The 14525-nt window shown below is 49.3% G+C and overlaps 1 protein-coding gene across 2 annotated transcripts in view; it reads left to right on the plus strand.

The window, feature by feature from the left end:
- The first annotated feature begins 290 nt into the window (after window positions 1-290).
- Window positions 291-14525, plus strand: part of CFAP251 (cilia and flagella associated protein 251) — a 76928-nt gene continuing 62693 nt past the window's right edge. Inside the window, exons 1-5 of one of the 2 annotated variants that reach the window (XM_066371066.1) lie at window positions 291-1557; window positions 1648-1860; window positions 3741-4109; window positions 11257-11397; window positions 13218-13327. In XM_066371066.1, the coding sequence (XP_066227163.1) occupies window positions 1366-1557; window positions 1648-1860; window positions 3741-4109; window positions 11257-11397; window positions 13218-13327 (1025 nt within the window). In that variant the 5' untranslated portion in view covers window positions 291-1365. Of the gene's footprint in view, window positions 1579-1647; window positions 1861-3740; window positions 4110-11256; window positions 11398-13217; window positions 13328-14525 lie in introns of both variants that reach the window. The other variant, XM_066371067.1, reaches the window with a different exon arrangement.

Genomic DNA, 14525 nt, shown 5'->3' on the forward strand with positions numbered 1-14525 from the left:
AGGTGTGGAGGAGAAATGGATGTCGCCTCCACGAGACCGGGAAATTTAGATTGCTTTTGGCAGAGTTTTATTAAACAGTTCATACTTCTTCACTTAATCTTGTCAAGCCTTCAGAAAGTCAAAACTGCTAGTATTACCCGCTGCAGCTTCTCACGGGAAAAAGTGGACGGAAGGAAAAAACGGGAGGCCAGGAAAGCCAATTGCATCGCCCCAGTCGCAGTGGCGCCTCTCTGATACGACCAGCAGGGGGCGCGCCGGCCTGCTCCAGCTGCTTTCTGGGCACGTTACCACCGTCCAGCCCTCTAGTTTTACGGCCTGGTGGTGGCGGCGGCGGTTACTATGGGAACAAGGCTTGGGTGGCAACCGTCACCAGGGAACCGGTGCTGAAGAAAGCAGTGGCAGCTGGAGGCTCGGGAGGTGGCTGAGCGGGGGTCGAGGTGGCGGGAGGATCCCGGACTTTGAGGACCTGGTGGGCGAGCTCTGTGAGTCGGATGGAGGCCACGCGGCCGGGGCTGGGGGTGCCCAGCAAAGCGGGACCTGGTGCCTCGCGGGGGGTGCTCACCCTAGCTGGGCGGAGCCGGGCCTCTGTGGCCCCAGGGAGACCTGATTGGGAGGAAAGGGCCTCGCAGACCCACACACCTGCCTCCCCCCCCCGCATCAAGATTCACTGGCAAAGTTTGGCATTGGAAGAGGCTCTGTGTCAAGAGCCCTAGACCCTGCTGCTGTACCAGCTGTGTGGCCGTGAATAAGTCACTTCAACATCAGAGCCTCAAATTCTTAAGTTTGTTATAAGGAATAAGAGAAAAAAAGCTTTTAAACTTTTTAAACAATTGCTACCATTTCCCAAGCACTATGTGGTGCCACTGTGTTGAGAATTTTATGTATGTCATCTCATCTTCACCATAACCCCAGGTTTAGGGGGGTATTTCTTTCATTTTGTCTTTGAGCAAATATAGACTCTGAGGCATAGGGTGACTTGCCCAAGGTCACAGCACCAAGTGAGTGGTGGAACTGGGATGCCAGGAGAGGCTAATGCAAAGCCTGCGCTTTTAACCACTAAGCTACACTGCTTGAGTCATATTAGAATTGTGGCTAATGCCAGGGTTGTGCATGTTGCTACCTGTTGGAATATAAATGTATTTAAAATGAGTTAGAGAGCTTTAAAGATATTCCTAGAAAGATGAGAGGTCCTGGGATCAATATTTTCAAGATTTGGGACAGGCTTTTCCAGGAGTGTGACATTCTTTTGACCGGTGTTGAACATTTTATCAATAGGTTAGTGCGTCAAGGAATCAAAATGGGGAAGCAGAGGGTGTTGCTGATTATTATGGTCCAATTTCTCTAGAGGAAACGCCACAGAGAACAATGTCAGATGCAGAGGGAAACTCACTAGAAGAAGCAGAAGATGGAGAAACAGAAATGGAAGAGGAAGACGAGTATAATCCTAATTATTATGAAGAGGAAGAAATTATGCATTGGGAATCAAGAAAAGATGACTCATTAGCATGGAGAGACTCTCTAGGGGAGGGAGAGGAGGAAGGGGAAGAGGAGGAAAGAGTGGAGGAGGAAAGGGAAGAGGCGGGAGGAGTAGAGGAGGGAGGAATGGAGATGGGAGGGGAGGAGGTAGAGGAGGATGGAGTGGAGGAGGGAAAGGAGGAAGAAGTGGAGGAGGGAGGGGAAGAGGAGGAAGGGGTGGAGGAGGAGAGGGAGGAGGAGGAGGCTGGAGCAGCACAGGAAGAGGTGGCTGCAGGAGTCCTGGAAGAAACCACAGTGAAGCCCGGAGAACTCTCCATGTCCACAATCAGTTTGGAGAGACTTCCATTGGCTGATTCCCAGTCAATCGAGTCAGAAATTTTTTCAGTAAGTAGTAATTGTCATTCATTTATTCATTTATTCGTTCATTCATAGCCATTCCGTGAATGCTTACTATATGCCAAGCTATGGGGATACAAAAACCAGGTAACACGGCCCTGGCCGGTTGGCTTAGTGGTAGAGCGTCGGCCTGGCGTGCAGGAGTCCCGGGTTTGATTCCTGGCACACAGGAGAAGCGCCCATCTGCTTCTCCACCCCTCCCCCTCTCCTTCCTCTCTGTCTCTCTCTTCCCCTCCCACAGCCGGGGCTCCATTGGAGCAAAGTTGGCCTGGGTGCTGAGGATGGCTCTATGGCCTCTGCCTCAGGCGCTAGAATGGCTCTGGTTGTAACAGAGCGACGTCCCAGATGGACAGAGCATTGCCCCCTGGTGGGCGTGCTGGGTGGATCCCGGTCGGGCACATGCGGGAGTCTGTCTGCCTGCCTCCCCGTTTCCAACTTCAGAAAAATACAAAAAAAAAACAACCCAAAACAAACAAACAAAAACCCAGGTAAGACACAGTCCATTCTCTTGAGTTCTAGGGTGTGTAGGGAGGCAGACCCAGAACTAAACATAAAATGATAAGCTAAGTGGAGAGACGGAGAGAAATATAGGAGACATTTTTCAAAACAAGACAACTTAACATAGCTTGGAAAATGGTCAGGGAAAGCTTCCTGGAGGAGGAACTGACTTTAAAGGGCTGGTAGGGCCCTGGCCGGTTTGCTCAGTGGTAGAGCGTCGGCCTGGCGTGCGGGAGTCCCGGGTTCGATTCCCGGCCAGGGCACACAGGAGAAGTGCCCATCTGCTTCTCCACCTCTCCCCCTCTCCTTCCTCTCGGTCTCTCTCTTACCCTCCCGCAGCCGAGGCTCCACTGGAGCAAAGATGGCCCGGCCGCTGGGGATGGCTCCTCGGCCTCTGCCCCAGGCCTAGAGTGGCTTTGGTCGCGACAGAGTGACGCCCTGGATGGGCAGAGCATCACCCCCAGCTGGGCAGAGCGTCGCCCCCTGGTGGGCGTGCTGGGGTGGATCCCAGTCGGGCGCATGCGGGAGTCTGTGACTGTTTCTCCCTGTTTCCGGTTTCAGAAAAATACAGGAAAAAAACCCCACAACAACAACAAAAAAACAAAGGGCTGGTAGGGGTTAGCTGGAGTTTGCTTATCTTAAAACAGTTAGTGTGGTAATAGTAATATAAGCTTCCGAGAAACCCTCCCTGCAGGAGAACTCAGCTCTGGCCCAAGGAGAACTGGCTCTGTGACTAGTCAGATGTTCACCAGAGGAATGGGTCTGCTTTTGTGGGTCTGCTAGTAGGCCAGCAATAAACCTGACACACCCATGATTCATATTATTTGAGTACAAAAATGTCCAAGCTCCTTATTAAAACACTTCACAATTGGCCCTGGCTGGTTGGCTCAGTGGTAGACTCGGCCTGGCGTGCAGGAGTCCTGGGTTCAATTCCAGGCCAGGGCACACAGGAGAGGCGCCCATCTGCTTTTCCACCCCTCCCCCTCTCCTTCCTCTCTGTCTCTCTCTTCCCCTCCTGCAGCCAAGGCTCCATTGGAGCAAAGTTGGCCCGGGCGCTGAGGATGGCTCTGTGGCCTCTGCCTCAGACTGGCTCTGGTTGCAACAGAGCAACGCCCCAGATGGGCAGAGCGTCGCCCCCTGGTGGGCGTGCCGGGTGGATCCCGGTCGGGAGCATGCAGGAGTCTGTCTGACTGCCTCCCGTTTCCAACTTCAGAAAAATACAAAAAAAACCCAACAACAAAAAAAAAAACACTTCACAATTTCAGTGTGAGGCTAACACTCAACCTGGCTGATTAGGAAAAGAAAGGAAAATACTTAACTGAGAATGTACCATATTTGGAATCATAATCTTCTTTTATTTCTTTTTAAAGAAAATCCATAGTAATAGTGAGTCAGAGAAGTCATCAGAATCAGAGAGTCTGCACAGCCTGGGCTCACAACTAGAAGTTTTGGATCTATCCAGTTCTGACAAACAACTGATACAGGCCCTTGAAAGCCCACCCTCGGGTGAGCTTGGGGAGAGAATCCAGCAGACGCCCCGAGATGAACTGGGACAAGAAAGGAGAGAAGTGGCCCCAAAGAAGGAGAAAGGGAGACTAGAGAAGAGAGTCTCCCACTTCATTGAGGGGGAAGCAAAAGAATTCCAACCCAAAGCCCACATCCTGGAGGACTCCCTGGTGGCCACCACCACCGAGGACATTTTGTTTCAAAAGGATGACAGTGCCAACATGTACCCCTTGGTAAGTGTAATATGCTTTTTGAATTTCCCCTCGGTGCCTTGAGAGTATTGTGAAAGAGAGGGGTTTTATGCATTTTGGGGGAAAATATCACAAGAAAGATCCTTTTAAAACTTAATCGTAGACTTGTGACTTTAAAATTTCAGTCTGGAGCTCTGGCTGATCATGTGGGACAGACTGGATGTGAGCGCTGCTCCTGGGTTCAGCAGTGTTGCTCAGCAGGCAGGAAATTCCGATGGAGTTCGCCTGTTGCACAGGGTGCTGTTTTCTTTTGTGGGAGACTCAAAATCCATCTCTACCTCTTCCTTCTCCTCCCTTCTCTCTCATCATACAACTCCTCCTTCTCCATTCCATTCCATTTCTTTTTTTTCTTTTTTTTTTTTTTGTATTTTTCTGAAGTTGGAAACGGGGAGGCAGCCAGACAGACGCCCGCATGCGCCCGACTGGGATCCACCTGGCACGCCCACCAGGGGGCGATGCTCTGCCCATCTGGGGCGTCGTTCTGTTGTGACCAGAGCCAATCTAGCGCCTGAGGCAGAGGCCATGGAGCCATCCCCAGCGCCCGGGCCAACTTTGCTCCAATGGAGCCTTGGCTGTGGGAGGGGAAGAGAGAGACAGAGAGGAAAGAGAGGGGGAGGGGTAGAGAAGCAGATGGGCGCCTCTCCTTTGTGCCCTGGCCGGAAATCGAACTCGGTACTCCTGCATGCCAGGCCGACGCTCCACCACCGAGCCAACCGGCCAGGGCCTCCATTCCATTTCTTACTTTTGCCTCCTCCCCTCTTTTGCCTTCATTGGTCTGATACCTTTACAAGCTCCTAAAACGATTCCACGCTTCTGAAACTCTCTATTCCCAGACAGATCATCAAGGGAAAGGTAGGGGGGACTGAAAGCTGCCGAGAAAAGCACCAGGCGGCCCAGAGGAACCCGCCTTCCCTGCCACGGATGGTTATTCCAGGAGGTGCCATCTGCGAGGAGTGAAAATATTATCACTTACCAAGAGGAGGAAGAGAAGGCTTTTTTCCTCCCCTTCTTCCTCCATCTGCTGTTTTCTGAAAATTGTTTTCTAGGATTCATCTCCTACACCCCCTCCCCGCCCCCTGCTGTGGGTTCATGCCTTTGGGAGATTTGTAAGCGATTGACTGTATATAACATTGTAGTTCCTAACACACTGTGAGCACTTGACAAGTGTTCTTGATGATGATGATGATGGTGGTGGTGGTGGTAAAATGCACACACCTGAGAGCCTCCTTTCATATCAATTTGGCTACTCTAAGCAGTGGAGTTAAAGGTTAAAGCTTGCAACTGCTTTTCCTGATTAGCCAGCTACCAAGAAATCAGGGACTAGGCCTGGCTGGGTAGCTCAGTTGGTTGGAGCGTTGTCCTGGAGTGCAGAGGTTGCCAGTTCAATTCCCCCACCAGGGCTTATGTGGGAACAGCTCGATGTTCCTGTCTGTCTCGCTCTCCCTGCCTCTCTGAAAAAAGAAATCAGGGACTTTTACTAACAAGAGCAAGTAATTTTGTGTCACAGCCCCACTATCTGGAGTTGACAAAAGCCACTGTCCAGGTGTGGGTCCCCTGCTCACCTTGGGCTCACTGCAGAACCAAAACTTTCCTAGACATTTCTCTTTGCAAATTTGTTTAGCTCTTTTTCCTTCTTTCTTTTCATGTTCTTCTTGCCGTTATTGGTTTTTCTTTCATTTAAAATGAATATGTGCCCTTTGTAAAAAATAATTAAAGGCAAAGATTCCACTTTTTGCACACACACCCCCAGTCCCTTTTACCCGAAATGACTACTGTTAGTCCCCAGACCGTTTTCTGTGCATATAAAAACGTGTTATCTGTGTGCTCATGGGTGTGTGTGTGCACACCTGCCACACGTTTGTTTTTTGTGGTTTTTAAAAAATGTTCCTTCTATTGATTTTTAGAGAGAGAGAAGGAGAGATAGGAACATCTTCTGTTCCTGTACGTGCCCTGACTGGGGATCGAACCGGCAGCCTCTGCACTTTAGGACGATGTTCTAAACAACCCAGCTAGATCTGGCCAGGGCTTGTGGTGAAATTTTGTTTGTTTGTTTGTTTTTAACTAGTGAGCTATTATGTATTTCTGCAAAATATTTTCCCACTTAATATGTCTTGGAGAATTTTTTTATATCATTGCATGTTGATCCACTTCCTCATTTAAATTCAACTATTCTGTTGACAGCCATTTATGTGTCTTCTAACTTCTTGCTCTCACTAGAGGCTCTTCATGCAGTGAATGTGCCCCTCTACTTCTGTCTGTTTCTGCAGCATCCTTTTCCTTGGGGTCCCCTGCCTTCTCCCCATGGTTAAATTGGCATAGCCATGGATGCTATTTTTCAGCCAAGAAACAAGGTATCGTAGATCTATGAGAGAAAATCTTATGACGATCACATACAGTGAAATCTGATTTCAACAAAGTTTTGTTTTTCAAATCACCACATTTTAGGGAGAGATTGACATAAGAACTCCATGATCACTCATCATGAATATTAAAACCTGTGCAGGAGGCAGCAGTGAAAACAGTGTAATTTCAGTTCACACGGGTGCTATGTGAGTACATTCAGTTACTGCTGAGTGTAGTTAGCCTGGTTCTGAACTTGGAAGACTTGTTTTTCCTGGAGGCAGAAGTCTAGTTAGGAATGTTTCCTTTTCATCACTAACTTGTTAAACGGCAAAATAAGTAACCAAGATGAAGAAAATGCCTTTTAGGACTAGCAAGTTTCCAAAAGGATCTCATTTGAAGGAATTGGCTTTTAAGAACTGGCTGGGGTATTAAATAGTTCTGTTCCTAGAAGTTGCAGCTTGAGGAAATTGTGATTCCATAATTCTACTACTCACACCCACACAATAAAAGACCTACATACAAATATAAATCACAGGGGATGAGCAGACAGAAACAGGGGAGAATAGGGGAATGAGGACCGGAGGAGAGAAAATCCCACCACACTGCCCACTCTGTCCTGGGAGAAGCATGTGTTACAGTGTATATCATTTCAACCTTATAAGAATTGTTCAGAGGTGAGAAAGGAAACTCACCAGATTGTTTCTATACTCCAGTTTAATTCACTGATATATATTTTTTAATTCAGTGAGAGGAGAGGAGTCAGACAGACAGACTCCCACATCTGCCCGGACCAGGATCCACCCAGCATGCCCACTAGGGGGCGATGCTCTGCCCATCTGGGGCCCTTGCAACTGGAGCCATTTTTTAGTGTCTGTGACTAAGGCCATGGAGCCATGCTCAGTGCCTGGGGCCAACTCTCTCCGATTGAGCCATGGCTGCAGGAAGGGAGGAGAAGAGAGAGAGAAAGAGAGAGAAAAGAGAAGGGGAGGGGTAGAGAAGCAGATGGGCGCTTCTCCTGTTTGCCCTGGCCAGGAATTGAACCTGGGACATCCGCACGCCAGGTTGACGCTCTACCATTGAGCCAACTGGCCAGGGCCTAATTCACTGATTTTTAAAATAACTAACCACTTAACCATCATGTTAAACACTACCACCTTGGATGAACCAGACTTGTTAATTTTTTTTAAAATAGACTTTATTTTTTTCAGCAGTTTTATGTTTATATAAAAATCGGCAAAAAGTACAGAGTTCCCATATACCCCCTTGTGCCTCTTCCTCCCCTGCTTTTCTCTTTTATTAACACCTCGCATTAATGTGGTACATTTGTTGTAGTGGATGGGCCAGTACTGATATGTTATTATTAACTAAAGTCCATAGTTGATCTTAGGGCTCAGTCTTGGTGTTGTACCTTCTCTAGTCTCTGACAAATGTATAGTGGCATCTACCATGGTGTGTCTCAGAGAATAATAGTTACACGGCTCCACTGACTCATTCCTCCCCTACCCCTACCCCCGCCAGCTGCTGATCTTTTTATTGCCTCTGCTTTAGCCTTTTCCAGAAGGTCGTGCAGTCGGAGTCTATCCAGGATATAGCTTGTCAGGCCAGCTTCTCTCCCTCGGCAGCATGTGTGGAAGGCTTTCCCATGTCTTTTTTTTTTTTTTTTTTTTTTTTCATTTCTCTGAAGCTGGAAACAGGGAGAGACAGTCAGACAGACTCCCGCATGCGCCCGACCGGGATCCACCCGGCACGCCCACCAGGGGCGACGCTCTGCCCACCAGGGGGCGATGCTCTGCCCATCCTGGGTGTCGCCATGTTGCGACCAGAGCCACTCTAGCGCCTGAGGCAGAGGCCACAGAGCCATCCCCAGCGCCCGGGCCATCTTTGCTCCAATGGAGCCTTGGCTGCAGGAGGGGAAGAGAGAGACAGAGAGGAAGGCGCAGCGGAGGGGTGGAGAAGCAAATGGGCGCTTCTCCTGTGTGCCCTGGCCGGGAATCGAACCCGGGTCCTCCGCACGCTAGGCTGACGCTCTACCACTGAGCCAACCGGCCAGGGCTCCCATGTCTTTTTATGACTCTCTGGCTCAGTTCTTTTCAGTGCTAAATAATATTCCATTGGGCGAACCGACCACAGTTCATCTGTCATTTTTGTAAAAGACTTCGAGCACATAAAAAGATATAAATTGGCCCTTGCTGGTTGGCTCAGCAGTAGAGTGTCAGTCCGGCATGTGGAAGTCCCGGGTTCAATTCCTGGTCAGGGCACACAGGAGAAGCGCCCATCTGCTTCTCCACCCTTCCCCCTCTCCTTTCTCTCTAATTCTCTCTTCCCCTCCCGCAGCCAAGGCTCCATTGGAGCAAAGTTGGCCTGGGCACTGAGGATGGCTCCATGGCCTCCTCCTCAGGCACTAGAATGGCTCCAATTGCAGCGGAGCAATGCCCCAGATGGGCAGAGCACCGCCCCCTAGTGGGGATGCCGGGTGGATCCTGGTTGGGCTCATGTGGGAGTCTGTCTGACTGCCTCCCTGCTTCTAACTTCAAAAAAATACAAAAAAAAAAGAAAAAAAAGAAAAGGATATAAATTAACTACCTTTGAATTAAAAGCAGTATTCAGATATATAGTACCTATAATTTTTCACATTATTTTTTCTTTTAATTGATTGATTTTAGAGGGACAGAGAGAGGAGGGAGATGAGAGAGAGAGAAGGAAGCATTCATTTGTTGTTCCACTTAGTTGTACATTTATTGGTCATTTCCTGTATATGCCCTGACCCAGGATCAAACCTGCAACCTTGGTGTCTTGGGACGACACTCTAGCTGACTGAGCTAACCGGCCAGGGCCTAATTTTTCACTTTATAACATTTTTATTTTGGATTCATGCCTGGCAATATAGAAGTTTTAAGCCTACCATGACAATTTTGTCTCTCTATACTTGATTCTTCTAGGGAAGATGGTGCCTAAGGACCAAATAACCAGACTGAATAATTGCCTTTCTTACAAAGTTATCTAGTAGCTTCACTGTCACTTGTCCATTCTACTTTCGTGGAGTGAACTGAACTTTGCAGCATCAGGAGCTCATTCTGTGTCTGGTGCTGAGCTAGCTCTAGCTCCTGGGCAGCAGGGAGAACAGGAGGTTGTTCCTTTCTATTGTCGAGGACTCTCTTTTTAAACAGATATAATTCACATACCATAAAATTCACCTTCTTAAAAAGCTTTACATGGTGGTAAAATATACAGAGGGTAAAAATGACCGTATTAACCACTTTTGAGTATATGGTTCAGAAGTGTTACGTACACTCATACTGTTGTGTAACAACAAATCCTCAGCGCTCATTTTGCAAAACTGAAAGTCTGCACTTGTTCCACCACAGCTCCCTATTCCCCTCCCCCAGCCCCTGGCAACAGCTGTCCTAGTGTCTGTTTGTTATTTTGGGATCTGACTGTTCTAGGGAACCTCATATAAGTGGAATCACACAGTATCAATCCTTTTGTGACCGGTCTATGTCACTGGTGTACTATCCTTTGTGACTGGTATATTTCAGTCACCGAACGCCCTCCATGTCTGTCCATGTTTTTTGCATGTGTCCGAATCGCCGTCCCTTTGAAGGCCAAAGAGCAGTCACATTATGCTTATCTGTTTATCTGTGGGTGAACACTTGGGTTGCTTCTATGTTTTGGCCGCTGTGAAATATGTTGCTATGAACACGGGTAGACAAATATCAATCCGAGACCATGCCTTCCATTGTTTTGGGGTGTGTGCCCAGCAGCGGGATTGCTGGGTCATATGGTAGTTCTGCTTTCAACTTTCTGAGACGTCCCCACTGTTTTCCGTAGCAGCTGCCCCATTTCGCATTCCCACAAAGAATGCACCAGGGCTCCAATTTCTCCACATCTTCAGACAAATTACCCATTTAAAGTGTAAAATTCAGGCCCTGGCCGGTTGGCTCAGTGGTAGAGCGTCGGCCTGGCGTGCGGAAGTCCCGGGTTCGATTCCCGGCCAGGGCACACAGAAGAGACACTCATCTGCTTCTCCACCCCTCCCCCTCTCCTTCCTCTCTGTCTCTCTCTTCCCCTCCCGCAGCCAAGGCTCCATTGGAGCAAAGATGGTCTGGGCACTGGGGATGGCTCTGTGGCCACTGCCTCAGGCACTAGAATGGCTCTGGAAGCAACAGAGCGATGCCCCAGAGGGGCGGCGCATTGCCCCCTGGTGGGCATGCCAGGTGGATCCCGGTCGGGTGCATGCGGGAGTCTGACTGCCTCCCCGTGTCCAGCTTCAGAAAAATGAAAAAAAATAAAAAAAAAAATAAAAATAAATAAAAAAATAAAGTGTACAATTCAGTACTTGAAAAGTTAAAAAAAAAAAAAAAAGACCATGTGGGGGAAAGTAAAATGTACAATCCATTGGTTTTTTTGTTTTTGTTTTTGTTTTTTGCACACTCACAACCATTGCTACTATCTAATTTCAGAACATTTTCAGCACCCCCTAAAGAAGCCCCCGCCCCTGGCACCTACAAATATGCTTTCTGCTCAATGGATTTGCCTGTTCTGGATGTTTTATACCGATGGAAATATACACTATGTGTTCCTTTGTGCCTGTATTCTTTGCACCTCACATCAGGTTGTCAAGAGTCATGCGCGTGGCATCATGTCATGGAGGACTTTTTTAAAGTGATTTCCTCGGACCGACGGTGTAAAATCCTTCCTCCAGAGACTCATGCCAGGCGCTCCTGGTTTCACAGCCTTGGGCTGGGCACATTTGTGGTGTCTTATAGGTCTCACCCTTGTCTTTCAGACTATGACTCGGTCGTTTGGATGGAATAGCTCCCTTCCTGTGTACTATATCCGAGACCAAAACCCAAGGGTTGTCCTGTATGCCAGTGCCCACACCGCGGTCATCCACAATGTGCTCAAGAATGATCAGCATCACCTCCAGGTGGGCAGGCGTCTTTCTGATGGTGCGTCAAGGGGGTCGTCTTGAGCTTGGACACAGCTTTTGGTCTTTTATCTGGAGGGTCGGCTTCACCGTATCACCCTCACGTGGCCCTGCCCCTCTTCTGAACTGTCTAGCAAATATTACCTTTAGAAACACATTGATTTGTTCATTGTCTCTCTGATTCTCACCAGAATCAATTTACAAACTGCAGGTGATTTTAATTGCATAGTGACAAGAATTCAAAACACCTGTATTTTTTACATTTCTGCAAAAATGTGGCCAGGAGGGATCAGCACTTGCGGCCTTATTACCACTTATGTCCTTGTCCAGATTTCAAAGGGTTCCGATCCTCTTAGCCATGCTGAGGAGTGGGTGTTAATATCCCCATTTTCCAAGAAGAAGCAGACCCAGAGCAATTTTAACTGACTTGCCCAAGACTACGCTAGTTCATGGTAAAGCCAGGTCTGAAACCTAGGTCTCCTGACTTGAAAGTATTAAGTAGAACAGTTGTCCTGTCCCTGCACTCCCCTCCCCCGCATCTTCCTTCCTGTTCATGCCCCTCTGCGCCTCCCATGTGGCCTACCTGCTCGCCCTCCCCACACCTGTGTTTCCTCTGCTTCCCGCATATTTGACCCCTCCCATCCGAGCGGCAGGTTTTCTCGGTGTCTGATGGTTAACCTGGTGGACAGTTCTACGTTACCCTTTCAATTAGCCCATATATTAATAAAGACGTCCTTAGTCAAGGCCTAGAACTAAAAACATCACGAAGTATTTTCCAGAAGTTCAGTCAATACTCAGTGTTGTGCCAGGGATCCCAGACATGGGGGTACCCCTTCAGGCATCTGCCGTCGTGGGGGGTGTGCAGTGCCAAGCAAGCTCAGGGGCACCCACAGAGGGAGAAGGGGCGGTCCTGCAGGCAGCTCAGAGAGCCAGGAGGGTGGGCAGTTGACAGATGGGCTGAGGTGGGCAGGAGTCCCACTTCCCCAGAGTTAGATGGTTGGAGACGGCCTGACTGTTCATTACTTTATCCCACAAGTACTTGCTATAAAAACTGTGTTTTGGGTTATAGGTCTGTAGTCATGAACCAAACAGACCCAGTCCCCCCTCACAGAGCTTACAGTCTAGTGTAGAGACAGACATTAAACAGGAGAACACATGAACATATCATTACAGATGGTAACAAGTGGAAATGCTACAGAAGAGAAAATGAAAGGCTGAGAAGAGACTGAAGTTAGGTTGGGTGGGCAGGGACCAGAAAAGCGCCATTTACGCTAGGATCCGACGGGTGAAAATGAGCCACCCAGGGACCATTTGGGGGCTGGGGTAGGGGCGAGCACTCCAGACAGAGAGGGCTCCAGTTCTCAGGCCTGGGTACCCCATGAGCAGGAGAGAGGGGGGAGGAGGAAACGGGCTACTTCCAGCAGGGAGTGCTACCATCTTGTGTTTCTAAAAGATTCCTCTGTGAAGTGGGGGGAGTATTGGAGAGATCAGTGAGGAGGCTTTCTCTCCAGAGCTGCTCAGTGACCCGACCCCAATGGGCAGAGCCCAGGAACTTACTCTCAACCTGAGTTCAGAGTTGGGCACGTACAGAGACCCCTAGGAAACTACTGTGCTTGTGGGGAGTGTAGCTTATCCCCTAGGCATTTCAGAGAATGTCTGAAAATGGCCGGCTCTGGAGAAACACCAGGGAGAATGTTCAGACAGATGAGCTTAGGAAGGGGCTCAGGTTTCCATCGGGGGCCCCAGCCTTTCCTGCTGATACCGATACCGAGCCTGGGCTGCATCCATGATGTCTCAGCCGCTTCTCACTGTTCCTGCAGGGCCACCCCAACGTGATCTCCTGCCTCTGTGTCAGCGAGGACCGGCGGTGGATCGCCACAGCCGACAAGGGGCCCAACTGCCTGATCATCATCTGGGACTCCTTCACAGGGTAGGCCCTGCGCAGTCACACTCCCCACCTCATTCTTACAGAGCATCCGCCACTGTGACCAGCAGAGAATGAACAAGCCGGCATGAGCATGCAGAGCCAGGGACAGGACACTGGGAGGAGGAGGCTGCCAGGGGGCCTGGTTGTCAGTGGCCCCGAGGCCTGGTCTGGTGACATTACCATGGGGAACCTCCCACTTACGATTCTTGGCTCTTTCACCCCAGAAACTTGGTTTGTTTGTGTCCCAGAGCAGACTAGGCCTAGGGTCCCTAGCGCCGGTGAACCTAGCTTGGAGGCCGGAGAAGTTAAGTAACCCCCATCCAATCATTCCTGTTGCTTTGCTTTCTTCCTAGAGGAGGCTGAGGAGGTCATGCCCCCTGGGTGTCTCACAGGCATTCCTGCTAAGATCCTCAAACCTCCCCGTGCACCTACCTCCTCAATGACTTTCAAACCCAACCCCACCTTTTGTTTATCCACTCATGGGGTGACTTATTATTATTATTTTTTTAATCATGTAACCGAAAGGAAGAGTCTCCTTTGGCTGCCATCTCCAATTCTAGCCGTCTTCCTCAGGGTGGTCAGTTTGGTGTGTGTCCTTCCAAAACATTTGCTGTCGTTTTAAAGACACATGTGTGGACATGACGCATGTCACGTGGTTTTTCTCCACCACATTTGAAGCGTGACCTTTTCTCCAAACACAAGCACCTGACCGTGTTGCCCCCCTACTCACCACCCCTCGGAGGCTGCCCGCTGCCCACTCGGCCCATGCTTTGGGAGCTAGACACCTTGCATCCTAGCTGTGCGAACACTTGCCCCTGAAAGGGAAGCTCCCCATCTGCATGCTGAGCCTCCGTAGAGCTGTCACGCACCATCAGCTGCAAGCATAGGCCATCCAGCTGACACAGGAGGAGAAGTTGTCTCCTGCAACTGACAGTTCAAAGGTGGTGGCAGAGGTTGGGGGGCTCCCCTCAGTGAGCCTCTTTTCGGAAGTTCCTTCTCCTAGCCTGAGCTGGCCCCTCACACTGCTTCCCTTTTGATTTTTGTTCTTGTTTTTTGGGTTTTTCTTTTCTTTTTTTTTTTTTTTTTGTATTTTTCTGAAGCTGGAAACGGGGATAGACAGTCAAACAGACTCCCGCATGCACCCGGCCGGGATCCACCCGGCACGCCCACCAGGAGTGACGCTCTGCCCACCAGGGGGTGA

This window comes from Saccopteryx leptura, chromosome 2 (genome assembly GCF_036850995.1).
Source record: "Saccopteryx leptura isolate mSacLep1 chromosome 2, mSacLep1_pri_phased_curated, whole genome shotgun sequence".
In the NCBI taxonomy this organism is placed as follows: domain Eukaryota; kingdom Metazoa; phylum Chordata; class Mammalia; order Chiroptera; family Emballonuridae; genus Saccopteryx; species Saccopteryx leptura.